This window comes from Acinonyx jubatus, chromosome A1, assembly GCF_027475565.1.
Source record: "Acinonyx jubatus isolate Ajub_Pintada_27869175 chromosome A1, VMU_Ajub_asm_v1.0, whole genome shotgun sequence".
NCBI lineage: Eukaryota > Metazoa > Chordata > Mammalia > Carnivora > Felidae > Acinonyx > Acinonyx jubatus.
Window position 1 is genome coordinate 206,127,815 of NC_069380.1, and position 27,950 is coordinate 206,155,764.

At 48.6% G+C, this 27,950-nt stretch overlaps 1 protein-coding gene across 2 annotated transcripts; it reads left to right on the forward strand.

Moving 5' to 3' along the window:
• Positions 1 to 346: 346 nt before the first annotated feature.
• On the forward strand, positions 347 to 27,950 carry GDNF (glial cell derived neurotrophic factor). Of its 2 annotated transcripts, none has more exons than XM_027075573.2 (3): positions 347 to 1,060; positions 5,670 to 5,846; positions 24,806 to 27,950. In XM_027075573.2, the coding sequence occupies exons 2-3, from the start codon at positions 5,696 to 5,698 to the stop codon at positions 25,288 to 25,290; spliced, it is 636 nt and encodes a 211-aa protein (XP_026931374.1). In that variant the 5' UTR covers positions 347 to 1,060; positions 5,670 to 5,695; the 3' UTR covers positions 25,291 to 27,950. The 2 variants fall into 2 exon arrangements, with proteins under 2 accessions (XP_026931374.1, XP_026931384.1); XM_027075583.2 differs by having other exon boundaries at positions 5,670 to 5,768.

Here is a 27,950-nt window from a genome sequence, read left to right on the forward strand (position 1 = left end):
GCCGCTCCACATCTCTCCACACTCCTTCGTAGTGCTAGGAGGACTCCAGCAAGCAGCTCCTCTCATCCCCGCTGCCTTCTGCCTCGCAGAAAAGCGAGAGGGCTAGATCCCCGGGAAGAAAGGAAAGCCTTCGACAGGCTCCAGGAAAGCCCAGTGTAGCCCTCCACCCGACGGAGCGCTCTCCCTCACAGCGCGGGGCGCGGGGGCATAGCCCGGCGCGGGCGCCGCGGTCAAGTTCAGATTGCCCCCTTCGGTTGGACTGCTCCGAGCTCCGCATTCCTCCGGATCTACCCGGCAAGGAGGAGACGCGAGCCCGGCAGCGTCTCCACGCGCTGAGCGCGCTCTCCCTGCACCCCGGGGAGGAGCGCCTCGCGTCACCCACTCGCACCCCGAGCCCTCTCCTCGGGAGCTCGGGCGCCGCCTCGCTGCTCTCCTTTCGCTCCCTCACAACCGCCTCCCCACCCCTCCCCTCCCGGGGCCCCGCGCCTCCCCTCCCCCACCCGGCCCCCCGGCCCGGGGTTCTCAAGGACCAGCCTGCGCTCCTGGCGCCCTCATGTCTTCACGGGACTCCCCGCGCCGGTTGACGTGGTGTCTCGTTCGGATTTCCAGGCCAGACCTCAGCTCCGGCGGCAGCATCAGCCCGGCCCATCTCGTGCTACCAAGCGCTGCGCCCCGAGAAGGCGCAGAGCGCTGCCGCCGCCGCTGAGCCGCCCGCCGCGCCCCGGGCCCGCGCAGCCCCGGCCAAGAGCGCGGCGCGCGCAGCCGTGTCACCCCCCCCACCCAAGGCAGCGGCGGCTGCTCGGACCTCGGTTTCTGGGGGTGCAGGGCATCGGCGGAGGAGCTGTCGGCATCCCTCGCCCTTCTCGAGGCGGCGGCGGCGGCGGGAGCCTTGGCTGCCGCCTCCAGCGCGCCCTCGCTGCCCCAGGATTTCGAACTCGTGCCCCTGACCTGTTGGGCGGGGCTCTGCGCTCCTGCCCTTGGCCCGGATGGGGCTCCTGGCTGGGACTCGGGGCTCCTGGAGTTAATGTCCAACTGGGGGTCTGCGGAGACCGGATCCGAGGTGAGTGGGGGAGCGGGCCGGAGGTGCAAGGGGCGGGTGGCGCCTGAGTCGCCGGAGGGCGCGGCGGCCTGCAGGGCGCGGAAGACAGAGGGGGCGCGGCCGGACCCCAGAGCAGGCGGTAACATTGGAAAGAGGAAAGACTATATGGAACCGAGGCGCCGGAAGGATAGAGGAGAGAGAGAAGTTGAACGGGAGAGGGGCTGGCTTTGCAGAGATGCCGTTGCCTTTCCACGTGGGGAAAGAGCGCTGGTGCCCGATGCCTGTGGACCCCCGGAATGCCCGAGAGGGTCAGTTTCCTTCCCCGACTCGGTGGGGCGCTCTTCTGTCAAGTCCCAGGACGGTGCGGGTTTGGGGTTATCTTTGAACCCACCGCGACCAGAAAGTGTCCTCTCTGGACGTGCAGCTGCAGAGATACCATAGTCTGGAGTATAACTTACTATTGAGCTTATTTGGGTCTGTTCCGAGGGAAGGCGCACACCGTGGAAGGGACTGCTGCAAAGGTGCTGAGAACATAAAAATAGCGGGCTAGCCTCTTCCAGGGTGCTGTCTTGCAAAGCTACATTCCTCACCCTTTTCTGAACCCGATTGCTTGCACTTTGATAATCCCCGCAACCCCAACTAACCATGCCCGTCGAGGTTAGGAGAGGGGCTGCCTGGACAGTCCAGGACTTGAGTCTCTGCCTCCATCAGTTTCTTGAAATTCTTCAATGTCTCCGCCAGGCCATCGAAGTTATTTTAGTGACCTTTTTTTCCTGTACTGTGCCACCTCCCCAATAACACCCTCCACCATTACCTTGCACCTCTGGGCTGATTGCGCCGTGGCTTGGTTTACCAGACCCACCCGGTGAAAACGAACCCTCATCGGGGAGTGGTGTGGCCTTTTACCGGAACCCCCAGCCTCCTGGCGCCTCCCTGGTTTGGGCTGTGGCAAACCCGCCTGCAGAGCCGACGCGCGCGCCCGGGTGGGGAGGGGGGTGCTGCCCAACCCATTGCTCCCAACATTTTTGCTCATTGGTGGGGACAAACACAACTCTTCCGGCCCCTGCCGCCGGTGTGCTCGAGCGTACTCCACAGTACTTTGAATGTACATTTAAAGTATTCCGAGGAAGAAATGCAGCTTAACTTCACGCACGCACCTCTTCCTTCCTCCACCTCAAAGTAGGAGCCGCTGGGTTTCCGCCCGGCCCGGACCAACTCTAGCGCCCTGTTTAGCCACACCTTCGGTTTGGCGGGGTTTGGGACAGGGTCGCCTTTTCAACAAGTGTCAGATGCCCAGGGAGCCCGCAGCGTCCCAGCCCATTGTCGAAAGGGTTTCGGCCGTCCCCCCTCCCCCCCGGAATATGGCCTCGGGCCCCTTACAGAGAGACCTCTCCCCAGACTGCACGCAGAAAACGTCCCTCCTTTTTCTTTCCCCTGGTCTTGGGCCCAACAGTTAGGGGGAAATAAGTTCTCCGTCAGGCTAGGACACGAGGCACACTTACGAAAAGCAATACATCTTTCAGCAACTTGTGTCCCTACCCCAAAAAGAAAACTCGGAGTTACAGCACGCCCCCCACCACCCCGCCTCCCTTTTCTCTCCCGGAGCCCTGGATCTTGAAGGCAATGCCCAAACAAACCTCCCAGCCTGCCAGACAGAGGAAGGCGCGGGGGCACGGGCGGCGGAGGCACTCGCCCCCGGGGAAGCTATCACGAGGCTGCGGGGAATTGGGGGAGGGGGAATTCTAAAAGGTTACTGAGACACCAGCTCAGGTGAGGTGGGAAGGGGAAAACTGGGGAGAGGATGAAGGGTCGGAGCCTGAAGAGCAGGCACACTGGTGAACACATCCGGAATTTTCGGGAGTAATTTGGTATTAGGGGGAATGAGGTAGGGAGGTGCTTGTTCACCGGTTTTATACTTAAAAAGACGACGCAGCCTCTTTCGCGTCGGACTCGGACGGTTTCTGGTGCCCCCTGGTGCTGGGAACCCAGAAGCGCCCCACCGTGAGCCGCGGCTTTTGCCGGCACTGCGGCTCTCCAGGGCGCCCTTTCCGCCGCGGGCCTGGGGACCACTGGTGCGGGCGCCCGCGACGCGCCCTGTCCCTGCGGGCGGCGATGGTCCGGGGCGCAGAGGGGAGGCGTCCTTTGGGGTACAAAAATGGGTGCGGGGGCACCTGGTGGAGCCGACTTCGGGAGGAAAGCGTGGTTACCGCACGTGGCAGGCAGCGCGTTAAGCAATTCGCGCGCATAGCAAAGACGGCTGGTTGCAGGCGGAAACACGTCTTGCAGCTGTGCTTTGAGAAAGCGATTAGGGGACCAACAGGGAAGGGGCGGGGGGGGAGGAGGGGTGAGTTGGGGGGCCCAGATGGGCTCTGAGAAAAGCGTCCCAGTAGATCGCTGTGTGTGCTGAGGCCCCAACCCCCCGCCTCTTCCTTCGCCCAGCAGATACCGGGAACTAAAGAGCCGCCCCGAGTAGAGCCGACCCCGGCGATGCTCCGAGGGAAGAATGCGCCTCCCTGTCGCGGGGGAGGTGGGAGCGCTTTCCGGGCCTGCGCCGCACCCGGCCGCGGGCGGGAATGGGAGCCGGGAGCTTCCTCTGGCCAAGCGGGGACTTTTCCACTGTTTCCTCTTTTGCCAACTTCTCCACACTTATAATTGAGGATCTCCACGTCCAATTTAAAAAGCTCTCCGTCGGCCAAGCAGGAAAAAAAGGAAAAACCCTCTTAATGCGGAAGGGAAATCTGGTGCCTCTGTCGCTTCCTGCTGGCGGGCACCTCGATTTGGAATGGCGCATTAACCCCGCGGCTCCCTGCTCCTCAGGGCCGCCAGCCATTTCGCACGCATTCTGGAGCTGGCACCGGGGCGAGGGGGCGGGAAGCCTCGCGTCCCCCCATTCCTCTCTGTGCGCTCATTTTGCACGGCGTGGGTGCAGTGTTGCCTGGGCCGCTGCGCCAGAACCCAGACCTTTCCCCCCGGGTTTGTAAACCAGCCAGTGCGGCATGAGATGCCGGAGCTACAGGTTGCCTGGAGTTCCCAGCCTCTACAAACGCCCCGAGCCCCACAGTTGCTTAGCGAACAGACTCCCGAGGGATGGAAAATGCATTCGTCTCCGCAGCGGTGGGAGGTGGAGACCGAATTAAACGCTTCCCCGGGTGGCCTGCAAGGGAATCTGGGCGGGAGTTCTGGGTGGAGATGGGGGTAGGGCTGCTGGAAGGGAGGCGGGTAAGCCTGGGAACGTATAGAAAGATGTCAGGCCGAAGTTTCTGCTTTTACCTGGAAACCGTCTTGCTCTCTCCCATGGGAAAAGTTCAAGGAGATTTTCCTTAGAATCGTATTTGGAGGAGAGGGGATAATCAGTTGCATGAATCTCGCAGTTCCCACTTGAGAATTCCCTTGGAAACTGGAACCCTGGCATTGGGAAGACACTGGGTAACATCATACCCCGAGGTGCCTGGGTCCTCTCCACCTCCTGATTGGGTGGGGCAAGCCCCGAGTTGACAGTGCCTTTTTCTCGCCCGCCCCCAACTGCGATTGTGCAGTCCACCTTTCTAGGGCTGTTGAGGCCTGGGAGGCCAAACGCAACCCCGGTCCCTGAAAACTGAGCCCCAACTCCGCACCGTTTCGTGGTCTAGGCCTTCGGGTGCCCGTGCGCCTCCGCAGCGTCAGAGGCGGCGTACAATTGTCTCGGAGTGACCGTGGCAGGGGCACGAGGATCTCGAGACTCCTCTGGGAGGTGAAGGGATTTGGGGCCAGAATCTCGCAAAACTGCAAAAATAAAATAGAGCGTGTTAGGGTATACCACGAAGGATTAAAATTCTCAAGACAAATGCAACCTAACAGCAATGCTGGGGCATTTATTGAGCGCTTACTTTATGCTCCTCTAGGTCTTTCATACGTTGGTTAATGTTCATAACTTAAAAAGTGGAAGTAATAATTTAAACTGAGTTGATGCTTTGGGAAATAACATAACGCAGGTATTCCCGTTCAGGCCAAAATTCTCCAAGTCCTTACTAACTTCTTGTCCAGCAACAAAATACTTCCATAAATAAGTGTGAGTAATGAAGCGCTGGGGTGGAGTGAGTGGGGCCACCAGGCCTGCCCCTGTCAGCAGGATCAGGACCCCGGGCAGAGGGACCTTGATTTTATTCCTAAAATGAAAAGCTGGCCGATTGCTTGGGTGGAAGGCTGGTTCCCTGGACCTACGGGAGCTGCCGGGAAGGTCGGGAGGTCTCTAACTGGGGCTGAGGATGCAGGGTGGTCGATGCCTCGTCGTTCCCAGGGAATGGGGAGGTGGGGATGCCAGTACTGGTTTCGTCGTGTTGGCCAGGTATCGTGCTGTCGTCGAGTTGGTACGAGCAGGGGCAGCGGCCCCGCTGGGAAATCTGACCCCCGGATCCAGTAGCAGAAGAGAAGGGCAGTTGTAGATAGATTGGATGTGGAGAGCCAGCCGCGCCTGGGACGCAGACGGGACTTGGAAGGAGGGCGCGGGATGCCCAAGGAACCGCTGGGCTGCAGCCGTCCGGGAGGAGGGCCGTGACGAGTTTGAAGGGGGGCACCAGGACCCGCCGGGATGCCGCGTCCCGGGCGTCCCGGCCTAACGCGCACTCGCCGGTCCTCTTCCCCGCCCGTGCAGGTGCCGCCGCCGGACGGGACTCTAAGATGAAGTTATGGGATGTCGTGGCTGTCTGCCTGGTGCTGCTCCACACCGCGTCCGCCTTCCCGCTGCCCGCCGGTAAGAGGCCTCCCGAGGCGCCCGCCGAAGACCGCTCCCTCGGCCGCCGCCGCGCGCCCTTCGCGCTGAGCAGTGACTGTAAGAACCGTTCCCTCCCCGCGGGGGGGCCGCCGGCGGTCCCCCACGCACCCCCACCCGCCGCCCGCACGCACCCCAAGCTGGCAGGGACTGCTGTACGGCCTCCCACGCCCGCGCGGAAGACCCCTCCCAGGGTGTGGTTGCCGGTTGCCGCCCAAAGGCCCCGACGCCTGGTCGTTATATGACGCGTGCTGGTTCGTCCAGCACAGGGGGTATCAAATGTTTATGCTGTCCGTTTAGCGTTGCGATGAACAGCTATTTTCGCTACCACTACCACCACCATAGGAAACCAACACAGCCTTCCCCTTTTCTAAGCGTCCCCATCCTGTAGACACACTCCCCCCCCCCCCTTTTTTTTTTCCTTTCTTCCAAAGCCCTTTATCTGTTTGGGTGTGCCTGGCTGTGCCGAATTCTGAAAACAATTGCATTTCCATCCTAAACTGCCCTTGCAAGGGAAGAGGCTGAGGTTTTTCCAAAGCCAAGCCAGAGTCAGAGAAAACACAGAAGGGCCTCGATTTCCAGAGCAAGCATCTGGGTAGTGTCAAATCTGTTCAGAAAAGTTCCGGTTCTAGAAAGACTGAACGGTGAAGAGTGCTAGCTAGGACTAGGGGGAAAACTGTAGTTCACTGCACACGCGACAATATTAACTCTTAAGAAAAGACTACATAGATAGATAAATAAATAACTGTGATTTCCCCCGCAAAAATGTTTTAGATGGCACTCTATTAGGGCATGTCAACTGTGATTCGATATAATTTACCCTCTGCTCTTCAGAAGTTTATCTGTTGCTTAAAGCAAGGTATGTGCATACATTAAAAGTTAGAGGTTATTGGGGAAATATGTAGGTAACAGAGGTAGCAGTAGAAAATTTGACACAACCCCGATATAAAGCAATGGTGAGCTGTAGCCTGGATGTCACCCTGGCTACTCCCTCTAGCTATTTTGTACTTAAACTGAAGTCAAGTGCACAACGGAAGCAGCCCCGGGGCAAGTCAGTTGTATGCTAAAGAGTCCCCCAAACCTAGTGGCCTTGAGCTAAAAACAGTGCAGGAAACGTGATGTGCTCATTTTATACTTAATTACAACAATAAAAGCATCTTCTTCCAGAAGTCCCAAGAAAAGGGGGAAAAGTGCATTTTTTAAGGCAAATTAAGACTTCAGGAGTGACTTGGGGTTAGGAAAAGAACATCCGTTGATCCCTTGAAATTAAAGTAATTGTTCCAAGAGTTTCTGTCAGTTAGTTGTATAAACCTATTTTTTTTCCTAAAATTTATTTATTTTTGAAAGAGAGAGAGCACAAGTGAGGGAGAGGCAGAGAGAGGGAGAGAAAATCCGAAGCAGGCTCTGCATTGTCAGCCCAGAGCCCCACTCCGGTCTCAGTCCCACCAACTGTGAGACCATGACCTGAGCTGAAACCAAGAGTCAGATAATTAACCAACCGAACCACTCAGGCGCCTGTATATAAACCTATTTTTAAAGGCTTCAGTTTCAACCATGAATTTCTACTTGAGTAGAATATAAATGTTTAGTAGTAGTAGTAGTATATAAATGTTTCTCCAACAGAAACTTAAATTTAAAATGCCCCTTAGTGCCATTGTCTTCAGAATAGTACCCATGAGAGCTGAGTAAGCGGCTTTTCGTTCACTCAAACAGCCTAGGCCAGAGGAACAGGAACAGTGTTAGATAATAGTTCTCTAGCCAGGATGTTCAGGAGAAATATGACTGGGCCTGATTATGAAGCTGATTAATTCATGGAAATTTAATTAGCATATTAGTATCATGTCTACCTCAGCTTATTCAATGCTGGCTCTGCTTTCAACTAATTCTGACTTTGAACAAGTTACTTACTTACTTTAGACCTCAGTGAAGTTTACAACCATGCCATAAAGGGAGGCCTTTCCACTCCCAAACGCCAATGGCTATGAGATTTTGTCCCCTTAGCCTTCATGTTCCTGCCCTAACTGTCCTCTGGGTAAGGGCTCAGGAGGAGAGACACCCCCCCCCCCACCTCACTGGAATCCCCTGGGGATCTTTAATGGCATACTGATGCCGGACCTCACCCCGAGAGATTCTGATTTAGTTGGTTTGGGGTGTAGCTTGGGCATTTGGAGATTTAGATGTCCCCCAGGTAACTCTATTGTGCAGTCAGGGTTGAATCCCTATGATTTGATAATACTCTAAGAAAACCTGTGCCCCATGTAAGATAGAACCGGTAACAAAGCAAACAAGGTAGCATAATCCCACTGATTAGGGCAGGGTGGGGTGTGCAAATTTCCAAAACTGATGCTGAGTCATCACTGGACAAGATTCCTACTACTGTGTTTACATTTGAACCAGCAGAACACACCCGATTCTGTTTTATCTATGGCAAGACCCAGTAGATCCTAGAGGACATTTGAAACGGAAACATTCCAAAGAGAAACTGAGCTGCATTGTAAGCCAAGTTGACTTCTTTCCAGGTATGTTCAATTCGGTAGCAAGCTGTCAGTGCAGGGAAGGCAGAATAATGACAATGTGCAGACTTCGAACACTCAACCAGAGTCAGCATGCCCCTGTCACAGTGCTGACATGTATATCTTGCACTCTACACCGTGCAACTGGTTAAGGCTTATGTAGAAAACATTAAGTCACTCATTTCATTCGAAAATCGCCCGTCTTGTTTTCAAATGCTTGTGGCTCAGTGATTGAGCAAAGGCTCTTTCGGGCCACCTTAACAGCCACTCTGTTCAAAGGGGGCTGGACTGCATGCACTCACTCCTGAGGTTGTATGTGTTCTGCTCCCAATGTAAACGAAATGGCCAGAATTCTGTTTCTGCATCATCACAAGGTGAACCACCAAATAGAATGCATAGCTGGCTCACTTGCTTGCCTATAGGTTGGCTATCAAGTAAAAGGGCTGTGGCTACCTCCTGTAGCAACTACGAACTTGTCTAAACTCAATGACTTGTGGTTTTCCCTTTGGGGCATCCAAGACTTTTCCCTTTAGCTATCTTTTTCTTTTGTTTTCTGTCAGTATCTTCTTCAAAGGGTGATTAGAGCAGGAACCTAGGAGGTGAAAAAGAAGGTGAAATTAGCAGATGTCAGCATTGTAGGGCTGAAAGTTAACCCCTTGTGGTCCTCAGGGTAAAGCAGCGTGTCCAAAGTGCCAGAGTTCCGCCACGGTGGGTGGCAGTCTGCAGACACTGGGACCAGTTTCCCCAAACCACTGAGATGCAGAGCTTTTGGTTTTGCTACCTAGGGAGGAAGGTCTTCAACTAGTGACTCAAACCCTGTTGCACAAGGTTGTCTGCATTTATTAAAGGTTCGTTAATCGTCATGTATGCTGGATCTCGGCTGTATATGACAGCTCTGTGTTTCACAAGCAAAAGCAGAAAGTGCATGTGATTTTAAAATTTGCAACCTAGGGGCGCCTGGGTGGCTCAGTTGCTTGAGCATCTGACTTCGGCTCAGGTCATGATCTCGCAGTTCCTGGGTTTGAGCACCATGTCGGGCTCTGTGCTGACAGCTCAGAGCCTAGAGCCTGCTTCAGATTCTCTCTCTCTCTCTCTCTCTCTCTGCTCCTCCCTGCTCATGCTGTATCTCTCTCTCCCTCTCTCTCTCTCTCTGTCTCTCTCAAAAATAAAATAAACATTAAAAAAATAAAAAATAAAATAAAATTTGTGATCTAAAAACATTTATTTGTTAACAAATAATGTCTGCCTACAGGTGCCAGGCACTGTCCTAGGTGCTAGGAAATCCCTGGTACATATAATAGACAAAAGTCTCTGCCTTCACGGCACATACTATCCTAGTAGATGTATAGTGTGGTACGCTTAAGCAGTATTGTAAACCAAAACTAAACATGAACTGCCTTGGGCTAGGACAGTGGACTTTTTGTGTGCCTAGAAGCCAAGTAGAAGAAACACTGAGCATTTGTTAAATTATAATTATAGGTAGTGCACAATTTATGGTAATATGATGGGATTATATTCCACCAGTTTGGTAGCAAGTGACAAAATTTTCTATGAAAACAATCTTATAAATCAAGCCTGGGCTGGACCACACAAATCTAGGTGTAAACCATAATATAGCTAAAATATAATTCACAATATTATTAGGCTAGAGCCTCTTCCTGGGGTGTTGGTCCCATAATCTGCAGAAAGAGGGCACAGAGCAAGAAATCAGGGAATTTCAACAGGCAAGAGTTGCACTTCACACAGTCAGATCAGACTAGGGTTTGGATCCCAGCCAGGGCACATAACCAGCTATTGCTTTTCTCTTAAACCTCAGTTTCCTCATCTGGAAAACAGGGACAGTATTAAAACCGTCTCAGGGGCTGCGATGAGGGTTAAACAAGATAATGCGCTGTAAAACCCATGCCCCATAAGTATTGCCGTTGTTAGTCGCCATCTTCCTCCTTCCAACAGCCCAGTGAAAGCCTTTTTCTGGCCTCCCCCTTCCTTTTCAGCCTCTGCCAAGACATTGCTCTAAATGGTGGAATTTCAAGTAGCACAACATAGTAAGGACAGTGAAAGAAATGCAAGCCTTACAGGAAGGCTCTTTTGGGCCCTGAAGTCATCATTTGGTCAGCACTAGTCAGGGTGGCCTTGCCTGGAATTCTACCACCGCATTCCCCCCCCGCCCCCCCCCTCACCCCGGGTCAGGCTCCCTGGCTCCTCCTGGACTTCACACCTCCTTCTCTTCCTCATTTTCTGAGCCCATGTAGTTTCTGTGAAATTTTTCCCACCAGCTTCCCGTGGGCATGTTAGGGTGACCCTCTTCCCCCACTGCAAGAAGGCAGACAGACCCTTGTGTAAATGATGGGGGCCGAGGGGGAGGGACTGTGGTTTGGAGGCTACCTATATTGAGTATTTCTGTTTTAAGTGATCCCTGTTGGATATTTAATTTAAAAATGCTTCTTTTAATTTGGTTCAGAAACCCAGCAAAAAACTTTCAGTGAAATTTAGTAAATGTTCAGCCCATTGTTATCCAGCAAAGGAAGCTTCTAGAAGCTGGTTAAATGTTAAGTTTCAAATCTAATGTTATGGGATATAGAATTTGGAATAAATAAGCATCTACCTATTGCTTTTTCTTGCTTTACTGGCTGTATGAATGAGCTGTACTATAATAAATTAACTTCCCAAGCTGGAAAGGGGCCCCGCCCCTTGGGATGAGGCTCCTGAAATCAATAAATTGCATGTCAGACCCTTTTAGGAAGCACGGATTCCTCACTTGAGATCTGAGACCAGTATCTCACTCTGGCCCCAGTCTGGAGACCTATATCAAACTGTCGGCATTTAGTGAAACCTATTTCAGGCTTAATTTGGGTTGGCCAATCTTAGGACCTTCAGCTGACCCAACAGCCTAAGAATTATGCTTAAAAGATTCTGCTTTCACTGATATAAAAATAAAAGGGCTTTTCTCCCCCTAACATCCCTTTCATCTTTATTTATTTAGCCCTTAATGGTCCATAGCACCTTCATTCAATTAAAACACTTATTTAATCAATCACTTGAGCTCAATCAGGAAGCAAGTCTTAAATATCTTTAATGTGCTAGGTGTTGTGTGGCTTCAAAAAGACAAAATTGCAAATTTAAAAAGCTCATGATCTAGTTACACACAATGGATAGGCAGATGGGTGGGTGGGGGGATTATCAGTCAGACAGATAGATATGTCTACCAAGGGCTTTACATTAGCTGAGGTCATGGTAAGAATTCCTAGCAATGAGGTCACTGGGATTTAGAGATCATAGCAGGAAAGGATTCAGGGAAGAGTGAGGATTTGAGCTCATACTTGAAAGATGGGTATTAGGAAGGGAAGGGAAAGGGAAAAAGGCACATTCCAGACTCGGGAGAAGCATAGGCAAATTTATGACTATGATATGGGGAAGGGGCAGGTGGTGAATACAAGGAGGAGGCCAGACCAGTCGCCAAGTGCTGCGAACAGGTGGCAGGAAGTGGTGTGAAATTTAGGATATCTCCGTAGGTGATACCCAGATTATGAGATGCTGTAAAATCCTGGAGAAGAAGGGGTTTGCTTTTTTTTTTTAAGTTTATTTATTTATTTGGGGGGGGAGGGAGACAATACAAGTGGGGGAGGGACACAGAGAGAGGGAGAGAGAGAGAATCCCAAGCAGGCTTCACGCTGACGGTGACAGCGTGGAGCCTGATGTGGGCCTCAGACCCACAAACCACGAGATCCCCGACCTAAGCCTAAACCAAGAATCTTACGCGTCACCGGCTGAGCCATCCAGGCGCCCCAGGGGTTCTCTGTTTTTGATGGCAGCAGGGCACCCCTGGAGCCTCTCAAGTAGGCAGGTGGCTGGGAGTGGGATTGTGCTGAACTTCTTGCTGCAGAAGTGACTCAGGTACACAGGCCGCTCACGAGTGGAGTCGGTGGCATAGGTGTAGTTTTCATTTTGCAGTATCGTGCCTTCATTTGTAAAAAGTTTCTAGGCATAGACACAGTTTACTAATCCTCCAGTAAGTGAATAACTACAACTACAAGCTGAATAATAAAGCTAGTGCCATAGTGCTTCTTAGTTATCCACATGGTCAACTCCGTTTTTAATGAGTAAGTTTTATATCTTATGCTAAAATTAAGGAAGTTTGAGCTCTACTGGAAAGGAGGAGATACTTGTATCCCCATTTACAGAATAAGAAATGAGACCCAGAGACCTGCTCAAGGTCACAAATCTAGTAAGTGATGACACCAAAATTTAGACCTCAGACTTCTGATCTCAAAGCCAGTATTTCTTGGCTTAACACAGACTGTGTTCCCGTATTAGTAGACTGAGAAAACACAAACACTGGCTTGCTAAAAATACATTCACTAACCCTGAAACACAGATTTTTCAAGAAAATCAAAAGAGCAAGCTAATAGAAGCAGGGAATATTAAATTATCTTTATCTTTAAGCCTTTTTTTTTTTTTTAATTTCCATTTGGGTAGCAGCTGGCCTAGGCTCATATTATTAATAGCTACTTTGAAATCCAGACCAGAAGCTTTTAAGGAGGGATACGTGAATTTCTGTACGTACTTCTATATCACTGATGTTTGTTGCAGTGAGAGCAGGCTCCTGAACATTTTGGGACAAAGTGAGGTCTGCTCGAATGTTTGATAGGCTGGCAGCATTTGGGAGGCCTTCTGGGAGGCACTCATTCTCAGATCACTCCCATTTTGCCCAGGGAAAGGGGACATTCACATGGGAAGCCACAGGTGACTGCACAAGCACCAGAGTGATCGCCACAGCGGGAATAAATGGATCTGCACAGGCGGAGCTTGGGTCACCACTGGGAATTGACCAGTTAGCTCAGTAGAGACAAAACCCACTTTGGCATGACCTTAATAAGGTAATGGATGTAGAACGGTGTTTTGTTTTTTTTTTTAATGTTTATGTATTTATCTTAAGAAAGAGAAAGAGAGGCAGAGAATCCCAGGCAGTCTCCACCCTGTCAGCGTGGAGCCCGACGTGGGGCTCGAACTCCCCAACTTCGAGATCATGACCTGAGCTGAAATCAAGAATTGGATGTTTAACCGACTGAGCCACGCAGGTGCCCCTGGAAAGGCATGGTTTTAAAAGTATTCAAACTTTTTTGTTTGCAAACCTGCAGAAAGAATGTTGAAAAACTATTGTGCAGTTCTGAGATGATATCTATAATTTTTTAATCACAAGCTTAATAGTTGTACGAGATATAATTTCCAGGGGATTGGCGAAATCTTGGAGCTGCAAATTTAGTTGATTCAGTGCGTGGAAAACCATCAAACTACAGCTCAGATTAATTGACTTTTGGGTCAGAAAAGATATGACTTCATTTTCAGTTTAAAGACACATGTTAATGTATATCCCTGACAACCATTACACTTCTGGATCCTAATTAGGTGATGAATAGACAGATGGGTGGATGGACAGACAGATAAAGCCCAGAGCCTTGCTGTGAGTGCCTGGCCAGAAGGAAATATGGAACCACCCACTTCAGAATATCTTGGTTTATTTGTATGGGACTTCATAGTACATAGTTCACAATACAATTAACACCCATGTATCCTTTACCAAGACTGACCTCTTAGCATTTTGCTTTTTTTTTTTTTTTTTGAGAAAATTTTTTTTTCCTTGAGAATTAGTTGCAAACATAACATCAAATATTCGGCATGTACCTTCTAAGCACGAGGACTTGACCTTATATAACCACAGTTCAGTTGTCAGTCTCAGGAAGTTTAATAATACTGCTATCCAATAGATAACCCATATTCAGATTTCCCCAGTTGTGACAATAATGTCCTTTATAGTTTGTTCTCCTTAATCAAGGATCACAAATTGCATTTGATTATCATATTTCTTTATTCTCCATTAGAATAGCTCTGAAGCTTTTTTTTTTTTTTTTTTTTTTACCATGACATTGACAGTTTTGAAAAGATCTGATGTCTTGCCTGCTATTTTGCAGACTGCCCTTCAGTGTGGATTTCTGTGATTGTTTCCACGTTATGAGATCCGGGTAAACGTCCTGGGACTAAGTTTGTGATGGTGTGTCCTCATGTCGGGAGCCACCCGATCCCAGTGTGCCCCAAAGAGCCACGCGTGCCTGAACTGTCCTCACATGGCACCTGCAGCTTTCATCCCCTGGACGGGGCTTCCCAGTGAAATGAGTGAGATGGGCAGGAAGTGCACCTCTCTCACTGAGGTGGAAGGCTGATCGCAGGAGGGGACGTGGGAAAAGAGAACCCGCCACAGGAGCGTTCGTAGGCTGATTTCAGGATGCAGCACCTTGGAAACTGATTCCTTTAACCTGTAGAAAGTTTTCGTGTGCCCTCAGCAGGACACCTGCCTGCTCAGTGTGAAAACACGGACCCATACCCATAGTGGACACAAAAATACCATTCATGGGCTGTGAACTCGGTGGGTGTTTGTGTGGTTAGTTTTCGGGCATTTCTGGGGAGCACAGAAGCAGCAGCACAAACAGCACCTGCTCCTTCCGCACCCAGACCTCAGACCGCTCTGCTGGGGTTCCAGGCCCTCTGCTCTGGGGAACACACTAGACCAGACTAACAAGGGACAGTGTCTGCACCTCCTTCGGGCTAATCTGGCTTTGTGCAGACAGGCAGAGTTGATCTTCACACTGCTGCCCCCGTGTAGGTGTCCCTGAAGAATTGTCACGGGCAACCATATGGACTTAAGACCCCATTGGTTAAATGCTTTCAGGCACTGAGCAGAAAACTCTGTTCCATTGTGGTAAAGATGGGACTATCTCCATTTTAAGGGGAAATTGGGACTCCGCAGGGTTAAGCAACTCAGCCAGACTCTGGACCAAGGGCAGCCCAAGTCCGGAACTCACTCTTGTGACCACACCCCCCAGGTCCCCTCCTGCCAGCCCAAGACACTCCTATCTGACCCCTCTGGCTATGTCAGGAAGAGAAAAGTCAGGTGTTGGGATTTTGTAAATGCTAATCATTGTTGAATGATAGGTATAGCTGATTTCATGAGGAGTCTTTGAGATGCCAGTAAATTCATTCACAGGGGGTAGAAAGTCTCTCCTCATATCTGACTACAGGAATCTATGGAACTGGCCCAGATGATTGAGAACACTTTTCTTTCACCCCCTTTATTTTCCTTTCATCTTCTCTTTGTCCCTCCTCTTGGTGCCCAAGTCCCTCAGACCCTCAGCATATTCCTCTTACCCACAGCCCCTGGGGAGGGCTGAGGGAAGTAGGATGCAGAACCCTGGAACATTCTGCTGCGTCTGGCTTCAGGCAGGGCTTTGTGGGAAGAAAGAAGCCAAGGGTCCTTTGCTTCCAGGTTCCTTTCGAGTTTCCCCTCAAAAACCACCCTGCCTCTGATAACACCATAAGGGATTATGTTTTCAATTGACTTTTTGCGCACTTGATTTTATTGGGTCACTTTCTCACCCTTCCCATAAATTTTTTATAAAGGCAATAGCCGAGCTCATGGTGTGTGCTTGTTAGCATGGGGCGTTTACTGCTGACTATGGAGTGCTTTTAGCTCACACCAGGCGTTCATGGATTAGTTAACAAATGGACGCCCTATGGGGTGTGTTTGTGACTTAAAAGCAGGAGAATGGACATTTTCACCCCAGGGGAACCATGCTGTATTACTGTAAAATTATTAACATAACTGTAATAAAAGCATGGACCACATAGGTGGAAATCAGAACAGGGCAATCAGAATCTGGATAGCAAAATGATATACTGTCCGTCTCCTCCTGAGTGAGGTTTTTTGGCTATTTGTATTCATGGAATAATTTCCATTACACTCATGACAAGTTTTCTTAGTTAAGTTGTAAGATAAAAATTCAAGATAGTATAACTAATACTCGTGTGCAATGCTGGTCAGAGTAGGTGGAGACAGTGAATAAAATGGCATTTTGAAAAGCGAAGTGGCTTTTAAAAGTGTACCCGAGGCTCCTTTTCCTAGTCTCTGAAATGGTTTGCATTCTAGTTGGTCTTTTTCTTCTGCCTTGAGAGGATCCAGAAATGCTTTTTTAAACAACAAAACACTGGTGTTTTTATAACGCAAATACTTTTCAAATAAACCCATGTCATGCCTTCTTGTCAACAAACCACGGGTCACGGAGAGAATGCACTGGTAGCTCAGGCAGTGGTCACAGTGACTTAGTAAATTGCCACAACCGCTGATTATTCTTTGGGAAAGAGCTGCCATAGACTCCTCTTGAAGGTAACCCAAGAGTACCCAATAGCTAGGACAGCCCGTCTCACAATGGGTGAATACTCTGCCCGGTATAGAAAAGCAAGGACAGTCGTCAGCATTCTGGGGCTTAGTGACCTGTAGACTTTTTATTTTTAATTAATTCAAATAAGTGAATAAAATCAACGCTTATAAATAGCAGATGACAAAATGCTGTAGAACTCTCCAGAGAACTGGAACATTCTCGTGGACTAACACCACACATTTCAGAGGTCACTGAGGGGCAAATAAGAACAACAGGCAACAGCTTCCAAGACAAGCTGGATCCATGATGCATTTGGTAGCAGTTACCGTGGGCGATTCTAGCCTTGGAATCATCAGCCGGGTATGACCCAAACGTGCTTGAAGCAGCGAAAACAGAAATGGATAAAAATGAGATTTTAAGAAAATGGCAAGTGTAGCGTTTGACTATCAGCTGATGGGGACAGAAGGATGACAGCATACTGGTGTACTGTGTCCCCTCAGAAGTCCTCGGCTCCATCCCTACCTTTACAGATACATACTGAGGTGTAAGGATGCCTCCCACGAGAGGAGACAGTTCACCTCTTTAGGCAAGAGGTAAACCGAAAAGGTTGAGAACGCTAGAACCTAAAATACCTCCCATGGAAGGAGAAGGCCCCACAGCTCAGGAGTCAGAGCGCTGGTCTTATAAAATACCTCCCTCGGGGTTTTGTGGGGCCCTGAGCAGAATTGTCCTGAGGCATCAGCCAGAGGCGGGCCTCTCCCTAACAGGGTTGACCGAAAATGAATTCCCCACCAAGACCTAGACTGCCTGCATGTTAGGGTTTTAGCACTTGGGGAGAAAGTGGACAGAGAAGGTCTCATTAACCTCAGAAGGGCTAAACAACTACTCCAGGGTCACGAGTCCAAGGTCAGGGACTGACCCCCGACTGTAATTCCAGGCTCTACAGCGAGAGCCTCATCATTTGGTGCCAGAGTGAGTTTGAGAAGTTTCCGGAGATGGGGCCTCTCTGTCTGAAGCTGCCATGCCACCACCCTTGGCTGCTGGTTTTCCGGTTTTAACTGGGAAATTGCCAGATCTGCCTTAGAGTGATATGCAAGAACCAGGGCATGGGAGATGCCCCTGAAAGGCATGGCTTTTCCGTTTTCAGAGACAGTTTACTGTATCCTGTGGCTCAGGGCAGCCTAACTTTAGAATCTCCTTCATGTAACTCAGTTCGTACTGGATTTTCCAACAAAAGTCGGTATCTCACTTCTTGTTCTGAATTTGGTAAATGTGTACAGGTGAAATCAGCATAATTTTGCACTTGCTCCAGAGTAAATTACCACATGCCTCAAGACTTGAAAAGCTGCATGTAGTAGAATTTTTACTTAAAAACAAATAGGTGGCCTGGGACCCTAGAACAGGTTGAGCTTTAAAAACTAAACCAACTGAGTTCACATTTACGAGGAATGTGGGTTTTTTGTTTTTTGGTTTTTTTTTAATCTTCTCTAAGCTTCAGTTTCCTGATCTGTAAGGTTAGATAATATGCAATCTCTACTTTAGCCTTGCAGGGATGTTGTTGGCCTTAAAGTTAACATTGTGTGAAAGTAAGCATCCTTCCTACCTTTATATTGGTAATATTTTTAAGTGCATCAAGGAAGTTATTTTAAATATAGAATGATGAAATTTTGTAATGTGAGGAATTTTAAAGCTAAGACTCCACCATGTGGTTCTTACAACATTTCAGTGTTAGTGACGAAAATCATGTTTGTATCTTATTGAAAAGTAAAAACAGGGATGCCTGGGTGACTTAGTTGGTTAAGCGTCCGACTTTGGCTCAGGTCATAATCTCACAGTTCATGAGTTCGAGCCCCACATCGTGCTCTGTGCTGACAGTGCAGAGCCTGCTTGGATCCTCTGTCTCCCCTCTCTGTCTCTCTGCCCCTTCTCTGCTTGCACTCAATCTCTCTTCCTCTCTCTCTCAAAAATGAATAAATATTTTTTTAAAAATTTTTTAAAGAAAAGTAAAAAAATGTATTCTAAAGAATGACATTAGTTGGGAATTTTCTTGAGAAGTTAATCAACCAGGCTGATTCTTTTCATGTAAACACACATGTGCGCATGTACATACACACAGATATGTATGTATATATGTGTGCAGATAGATGGAACTTCTGTTTTTCATATACATATGAAACTGCGGAGCAGTTTGTACTTTACCAGGTGCACAGGTGGGTAAAGAATATCAGATTAAATATTCCCACCTGCAGGGGTTTTTCCCCTTGTGTCCCATCTGTGGACAGCCTTTCAGGAGAGGCTCTGCATGGGAGGACAGACTGCCCAGCACTCAGCAGCCCCAGGCTTGGCCTTCCATGCCCTCATACCGGAACGGGGCACCACCTGGAGCAAAGCCATTTGGGCACTGGTTCCAGATGCGCCCCCCCACCTGTGTGGCCTTGGCTGAAGCGGCAGCTCACTTCTGTGGACCTCAGTGTATTAACCCTTGCCCTTCTAGTCCATAGAAGCTGGGTGCTTTACAGTTATGTACAGAAGCTGGTCCTCCCCAGAGCAAGAAATAGTTGGGCCTTCTTGCTGGGCCTCTGCATCCCTGAGGCTTACTTGGCCCGGAAGACAGCTCCTCTAAGAGGAGGTACTGTGGGTTCTAGGAGCCATCCCCCTTTTTTCTGGAACCCTCAGAGCCTCAGAGACCTTCCCTCCATTCTCAGAGCCCATTCCTACTCCGGGTGAGGCATTATCTCCTCACTGCTTCATAGATAACTTTGTGCTGCCTTCCTTTGGGGCCCATGGGTTCAAGACAGGCTGAGTGAAGGCTGCCTTAGGCCCCTGGGCTGAGGACACAACTTGATAGGAATATAAAATGACCTCTTTGATTAAAATATAGTTAATAACCTGTAGTGTTTTTAAGAGAAATCTAACGTTTAGGAGACTGCTTTGTCTATTCAATGCCTACTCAACTCAGATAATGTTTTGAATTATGTACTTTTTAGGTAGCCTATTACAAGGACTACTCTGAGGCCTTACCGTTGTTTCTATAAAAACTCAACTGCCTTTACAAAACAGGCAACATCCCAGTCCTTTGTTCCTGAGGTGACTTTACTATATTTTCCCCATAATCGAGGGAGGCAAAATCTCACTCTGAATGGTTTATTCCCAGAATTATGCCCCAGTACAGGGTCTCATTTGTTTAAATAACACTGTTTATACAAAGGACACATCAAAGTTAAAGTATTTTAAAGAGAATAATGCCAGAATATGTGGTTGCATGCTGCAGGATCACTTAAATGCATTTGAACATCTTGATTTTTTAAAAACGTTAGCTTTTAGATGGACGTGTTTTTCCCAGATACATCCTCCAACTGTGTCTGGGAAATGAGCAAGTGTTTGACCTAGTTTTTTCTTTTTTAAATGATGCTCCTCTTTTGTGGTTTGCAAATACTTTATTATCAAAGTTAATACTAATGAAGGCTATTTGTGTAGCAGACGTTCTGCCAAGCCCTTTATAGGAGGAAGGAGGAACTGATATGCTATTAAGTTTTAATCTAGGGAACTAATCCAAATCCCAGCCCCTCTGTTTCCCCTCAGTGACATGAATTCTTGGAAGATACAGGCAGCTGTGGGTCTGCCGGGGCTGCGTTCGAGGCTCTGCAGAATTTCTAAGGACAGGCACGGTGAGGCGTATGGCTCCTTATGCCCCCAAAATGCCTAGTGTTGATAAATTAAGGCACCTCTCTATAAGTGAACTCAGCATCAACACGCCTGGAGTTAGTAATTTAGTTGGAAGAGACAGGCCTAGTTGTTCTCTGGCTTTTTCTGGTTTCTAAAATTCATATCCATGTAAGACTTGCAAGATGAATATTTATTTTGTGCTCTATTTTTCAAGAAGGAAAAGAAGGGAAAAAGAGAAGGGGAAAATAAGGACCCTTCGACTCAATAAGAATCGCCTCCACCCTGAACCTGGGGCTTCCATAAATATTTCCACATTAACAATAAGGTATGAGGGAGATTTTCCCATCAAATGAGAAATTCTTATTAGCTATACCCTTTGGTGTAACATTGAACATTTACTGACTGCTTTCCAGGTTCCTGGAAGCCTTTTAATTCAGGATCAATGATCTGTTCACCACCTCGTCCAAAAGCATGGGTGATTGGTACATTCACGCTGCTACACTCATCACCCTGAAAAAGCCAGGTGGAATATCAAATCAAGGGACTAAATGTTCTCATCACAAAGTATAAGTATGTCGCAAACATTATTTAGGACTGCTTATACTAAAAATTTATCTGCTATTAACCTGAAATTCAAATTTAACTAGGGTGTTCTGCATTTTATCTGGCGGGCAAAACCAGTGGACAAAGCGATGCAGTCAAGATGTCGTAAAAAGGAAGGAAAAGGTTTTGGGGGAACTTTGAAAGTATCAGGCAATAAATAAGAACATTATATATACTGATTCAAATTGTTATTATATATAACTCCAGTGGTATAAAATTATGTAATTTATTGTTACATAAATTAATAAGTCTCTAAACCAGTATAAGTTGAACTTTTGCAACTCAAATGTTTTCCCATGAGTTTAGGTTAAAATTTTAGTAATGTTTCGCCCTCATTTCTGATTAACCTTCAGTTGATTCCTAAGCGATTTTAACTTTCTGTGTCCCCAGGTTCTTAAGTTACTGATCCATTCAGGAATTCTTGAATGGAGCGCAGGGTTGGGAAGGGGGACCCTCATGTGGGTCCTTTTGTAAAACAAAGAGTCTTTGGGGGGAACATGAAGACTTTTTTTGTACTTTGATTAATCACCCCTAATATATCAATTTTAGAAGTTCGGATTCCTGTACAAGCATGTTTTTTTGAAACTGAGCACAACTAAACCTAATTTCCTCTTCAAAGCTTCTTCTTGAAAAAAAATCGCAAACAGTGTCAGCAGCTCCTTTTTCAAAATAAGAAACTCTGGTTTCTTTAAACCAGAGTGGTTTCAAGGTTTTTGTGTTTTAAGGAGAAGAGAAAACTTCCTAAGGAAGTCAGCTAGAAAGTGGTTCAGAGGAAATGACAAACTCAGAGTACCCTTCCATGCCAGACCCCTGGGAAGGTGTCTGTCCCACGGAGCACGAGCCGTTTCCCAGGCTCAGAATGAGGTGGATATTGAGAGACAGCACTTGAGTGCTTCAGGAAGCTGGAAAGGAAAGTCAGCTTGCAGCTGGATGTTTACCTCTCAGGTGGAAAATGATGGTGCCACTCAGGGCATCATCGCGGCTTCCTGTTTACTTTGGAGCCTGTTATTTCATAATGGTGTTGTTCTCAACTGAAGCCCAAGTGTCCCCTTGAAAAATTAAGGACTCCTTCTTCTGTGCTTTTTCAAGTGCCCTAATTCATTCAAAAAGTACGGAGGGCCTCCAGGGGGCAGACCTATTTTAAGCACTTGGGATTCATTGGTGAGCAAGCCAAGCAAAGGTCCCTGCCTCCTGGAGTTGACTTTCTATCAGAGGAGACAGACAATGAATAAAAAAACATAAGAAGTAAGTCCTACAATGTGTTGGAAGATTGTATAGTTGGGGGCGGGGAAGCAAGGGAGGAGGGTCTGAATTCGGGTTTGGGGACAGATTGCATTTTAAACAGGGAAGTCAGGGTAGGACTTGGTAGTGATGACATTTGGGCAGAGATGTGAAGGGGATGCGGGAATTAGCCTGTGTGTCTGATCTGTGGCTCTCAACTCACGATGATTTTGCCCCCAGGGACATTAAGCAATGTCTAGAGGAGGGTGGGGGGATACCACTGGCACCTCCTGGGCAGAGGCCAGGAATACGGCTCAATATCCTACAACATGGGAGGACAGCCTCCCATAGCAAAGAATGATCCTGCCCAAAATGTCTGTGGGGCTAAAGTTGAGAAACGCTGTATGTGAGGAACAGTAAGGAGGCCAGGGAGGCTAGAGGAGTGGCAGAAAGGAAAAGAGAAGTAGAAGATGAGGCGAGACGTAACAAAGGCTGGAGGAGAAGGGGTGGCCAGGTCAGGTAGGGCCTTAGGCCAGCGTGGACTTTGGTTTTTACTCCAAGAGAAATGGGGAGCCGTTGGAGGGTTTGGAACAGAGAGGGACATGACCTGCATTAACGGTTTTAGGACTATTGCTCTGGCTGCTGAATGGAAAATAGACTGAAGGCTAAGGCTGGCATGAAGGAGTTCAGGGGCTGCGGTGGGAATCCAGGCAGAGATGTTGGGGCTCAGACCAGGAAGCAGCTTCGTGATTTCCATGCAGCAAAGACATCCACAGCCAAATTTTAGATATCAGACAATGAGGTGTTCTGGGGATTCCACACAGTCTCCACTCTTTTCATTACAATGCATCCTATAATATAATATATATATTCTATATAACCTAGATAGAGCAGTATCAATCAATATAGGTCTCTCAGTTGACCAAATGATCAGTAGACATGGTTAAGCTGCCTTAGCTGGATTTTGTTCACACAATAGGATACCTGATATTTAACAATCAGTGCATGAAAAAACAGTGTGCCATGGGTTAGGCACAGCGTAACCCTTCTCTACTTTACCATGGTCTTGGCACAACATGTCCACTCTTGTGAACAACTATTTTGAGGTGTATTTTTCGAAGCCGCGTACAACCCTAAACATGCTCAATTACCTACAATTGGGATGGAGGGAGCATAAAAGGTCTAGGACCTAATAACCAGGGGTTTGAATAGCTTTCTTCTTTTAGAAATGTATTTAATTGAGGCGCCTGGGTGGCTCAGTTGGTTGAGCGTCCGACTTCGGCTCAGGTCATGATCTCATGGTTCGTGAGTTCGAGCCCCACGTCGGGCTCTGTGCTGTCAGCTCGGAGCCTGGAGCCTGCTTAGGATTCTGTGTCTCCTTCTCTCTCTCTGCCCCTCCCCTGCGTGTGCTCTCTCTCTGTCTCTAAAAAATAAATAAATGTAAAAAAAAATTTTTTGAAATAAAAAAAAGAAATGTATTTAATTGTTCAAATAGCTCCTCTTCTCTTACTTGCTCAGCCAAAGCAAATGCTGCAACAGAGCAGAAAACACTAAGGGATTGGGAATTCACGCTCTTACCCAGAGGTCTCAGGCATCTGAGAAGCATCGCCTCCCCATTCCTCTGTGTGATCTCCGTAAAGACTACATCTCTTGCCCTGTGTCCTCCGCGGGAATCCCGGGGCTGCAGAGGCTGGGCCCCACCCCGGGGTCAAGCCGCCTCTCCCACAAACAGCATCCCATTGATTGCTGATACATTTAAATGTCTTCTTACAGTATGACTATATATTTTTAATTTTTTAATGTTTATTTTTGAGAGAGAGACAGAGTGTGAGCAGGGGAGGGGCAGAGAGAGAGAGGGAGACACAGAATCCGAAGCAGGCTCCAGGCTCTGAGCTGTCAGCACAGAGTCCAGCGCGGGGCTTGAACTCACCAACCGTGAGATCATGACCTGAGGCGAAGTCGGACGCTTAACCGACTGAGCCACCCAGGCTCCCCTGCTGTATTTTTTTTTTTAAGTCATGCTGGTCCAAGGAAGCGGTAGTCTCTCGGTCAGTGAAAAATAGGTTGTTTGCCAGGAAGTTTTTAAGGAAGTTTTAACATACAGTTGGATCCATGAGCTTTTCACTGGTTCTATCAAGATGGGTCTGGTCCCACTCAGCCGCCCAGAGGTGTCGAGTCGGGGAGGGGCTCTGGGGAAGAGTGCTCCGTATTGCAGATGCGAGTGGCAGTGGTGGAGGATCCTTCCCGATCCTCGCCCTCTAAGACAGGGCTTCTCCAAGTACGGTCTGCGGGTCACCTACATCAGAATTCACTAAAAATGGAGATTCTTTGGCCCCCTCCCCGCACCTTCCACCAAGGGCAGGGCCGGGAATCTGCATTTCAGTGAGCATCCCGCACCTTCTCATCCACACGCACATCTGAGAGCCACTCCTCTAGCTTCCATTAGCAGCCGTGAAAAATGGCCTTCAAGGATCAGCCTGCTCACAGCAACCTCAATACAGACTCGTTCAGCACGGCAGCTGTTATGCAAATGAAAGGTGCGCTTCTAAGGATTTGCTTTCTGCAAGGAAATGTGTCACCCACCACGCTAGTCTCCCCTTTTAACTGGATACGCTTCCTTCTGTGGAGACGTGGGTGCGTTCTAGCGTCTGTTGTCGGGGGAAGACAGTGGTTACGGAGCCTGACTGGCTGGTGGCTCCGCTGTGGGTCCCATCCTGGCTGACTGTCGGAGGCACTTTGATGTAGCAGACTGCTTGAAAGGATCCCTGTCATCTCACGTGACCTTTTCTGTTTCCTTGTTGAACAGCAAATATGCCAGAGGATTATCCTGATCAGTTTGACGACGTCATGGATTTTATTCAAGCTACCATCAGAAGACTGAAAAGGTCACCCGAGAAACAAATGGCCTTGCCGCCTAGAAGAGAGCGGAATCGGCAGGCGGCGGCCGCCAACCCGGAGAATTCCAGAGGGAAAGGTCGGCGAGGCCAGAGGGGCAGAAATCGGGGTTGTGTCTTAACTGCGATACATTTAAACGTCACCGACCTGGGTTTGGGCTACGAAACCAAGGAGGAACTGATTTTTAGGTACTGCAGCGGCTCCTGTGATGCAGCTGAGACAATGTACGACAAAATATTAAAAAACTTATCCAAAAACAGAAGGCTGGTGAGTGACAAAGTCGGGCAGGCATGTTGCAGACCCATCGCCTATGACGACGACCTGTCGTTTTTAGATGACAACCTGGTTTACCATATTCTAAGAAAGCATTCCGCTAAAAGGTGTGGATGTATCTGACTCGGGCTCCAGAGACCGCTGTGTATTGCATTCCTGCTACAGTGCAAAGAAAGGGACCAAGGTTCCCAGGAAATGTTTGCCCAGAACGGAAGATGAGGACCAAGGAGGCAGAGGAGGAGGAGGAGGAGGAGGAGGAGGAGGAAGGCAGCCATTGGGGGAGCCTGGTAGAGGGAGATCCAGCTACAGAGAACTGGAAGGGAGAGAAAACATCCATCCAGATTCTCCTGGCCGGCAGCCGACGTCACCAGAAGCTCAGGGCTGGTGTCCCTGGTTGGGCGTTTCCTTTCATCTGATAGAGCCCACCGTCACTGGTCATGGGCACAGTTGCGGATGCACTTGAAGCCAAACCAGTGTGTCTCCTGTGGTTTATTTTCACATGTCTGGAGACACCCGGGGAAATGGTAATCCTGGTGTCATTCCTTGTCGTGACGTTTTACTGCTGAAAGCAAGAGAGGTTTCTTTTTCTGTCACTCAGCGGAGACATACCCCAGGAAAGGAGGAAGGCGAAACAACAACAGCAATGACACAAGAGATAGTTGCCTTTGAATTTGAAAGTTGAGGCCTGAGGTTTACTACAGCCAGCGTTTTTGTGAACGGTCGGTGATTGATTTTGAACATGGTGTGTGGGGTGGGAAGAAGTTGGCTAGGAACCAAAAAGGCTGTCCTCGTGACTAAAAACAAACCTGAAGGTATTTCCTTTATGTCCTTGGAAACAGGAAGCCGGTTGTGGTTTTCGGCAGCATTCTTGCAGGAGAGCAGAGTGGGGACGGCCCCCAGCTGCACCGGGGCAGGGACACCCACTGGGCCTGTCGGTTTACAGAGAGACAGATGTTACATACACCCCAGCTCCGTTTATGCGTGGTCACCAGTGACCAGAGAAGCTACTCGATGCAATGCATCTGTTTCAGATACAGAAATATAGAGAAGATATTTATTGAGATTTAAGTTATTGTTATTTATTACCGTTCACTAATGAGTTTCTCTTTTTCTCCCCCCTTATTTATTAAAGTTTCTTTTCGAAGGTGCCAAAGTATATGTGCTCGCAAAATGCAAAGAAAGGTGACAAAGGAAATTTTAAATTGGGAACAAGGGTCCATGCTTTCCAAAGTATTAAAAAGTTTTTCACTAGGCAAAAATCACTTACTTTACCTTTTTAAGAAAAGCCCTCGTTAATCTCCCCGATGTCAGCATCTTCCCTGTTTTTATTTTTGAAAAAAAGGCATGTGTCAGAAGGAGCGCTTCTGACAGGCCCCCTTTCCGGGAGCAGCATGCACAGACCGTCAGCACTGGCTTTATTTCCTCACTGCTCCGTCACTGAGTAGATATGCCACATGTTCCCCTTTCTGTTGTATGTAAGCTCTCACTCCCTTCCACATATATCTATCTGTGATATGCATAACCATATATATGAAAGGTTAAATTCCTTTTAGTAGGTAGTCCTGGATTCAGTGTTGACCTAAAAGTAAAACAAAAATCCTGTCGGGTAACCAGGGTCCCGCCCTGACTCGTGGGGACCCTTCCTCCATCCTTCCGTCCACCCACCGTCTTCTAGAGAAACGTGCTCACACCCAGTGCGTGCCGGACTTCCAGAAATGGGATCGACCTGGTTGCCCCAAAAGTCCCCTGGCTGTGACCTTGTGGGGCAACAGTTGCTGTCCCTGTCAGAAGAAGGTGGCTCAGAAGGCAGGACGAGGAACACGTGTCTGGCCCAGCCACATACGCACACCGAGTCTCGTGCCCACAAAATGTACTACCTGTGTGCTGAAAGCCTTCGGAGAGGCGGGGGCTGGATGGGAACCAGCACCTTGCACGAGTCCCAGAGGTGGGTTTGTCTGGCAGCTGACCCATGCACAATGCACTGGGCCCTATATTCGAGTTTGTTGCACGTTTCGCAAAAGGGATTTTTATCAAGGAAATCATCTATCACTACCTGCGTGGCTATTAGCCCCAAAGTAGGACAGAGTTAGCAATCAAATGACCTACTGACCTCCCTCAAATAATCACGTTAATTTAAAAAGTAACCAAGAGACGGCATTTACCAGATACCCCTTCTCCCAAGCCCCTGAAAACCCAGGTTCTCCCTCATTCTGTCCCTCTCTGTCCTTTCTGCTCCCCTTGCACGACTTGGAAATAAAGGGAAAGGACCTCCTAGGGCCAGAGTGGAGACTTTGCTGAAGAGCAGCCTGCTCAAAAATCGTGACAGACCTGGCCATCTGGCCATTCATGAAGCACGATTTGACGCAGCCCCAGGATCATCTGTCTGATTCAGAGAATCCTGGCAGATTGGGTGGCTGGTGTCCCCAGATGTCAGGCTCAGTTATCCGCACCCCCGGCAACCCTGATTCCCACGGAGAGCCCCTGCCCACAGGCGCCCTAGGATATGGTGGATGTTGACAACTCGTTCCCAGCATCACCTACACACCACAAGCAAGTTTTAACTGAAGCAAATCACTCCAAATCCACAAAAGGGTAAAGTTTGTGATTTTTCTATATCGTTGCAATTACCATCTGATCCAGTAAGGAGTGCACTTCTTTGGAAGTTCCAACTTCTCTGATCTGTCCCAATCGTTTGTGTTATACAACCAAAGTTCTCTACAGACTTTATTTTTGTACAATATCATTTTGTAACTTTTTACGAATAAAAACTCATTTCTATCGCT

Excerpts from the sequence above, each read along its gene's own strand:
- GDNF (XM_027075573.2), top strand. The coding sequence starts at position 5,696 with ATGAAGTTATGGGATGTCGTGGCTGTCTGCCTGGTGCTGCTCCACACC. Across the intron at positions 5,847-24,805 it reads CTTCGCGCTGAGCAGTGACT|CAAATATGCCAGAGGATTAT; the intron begins GTAAGAACCGTT and ends CTTGTTGAACAG.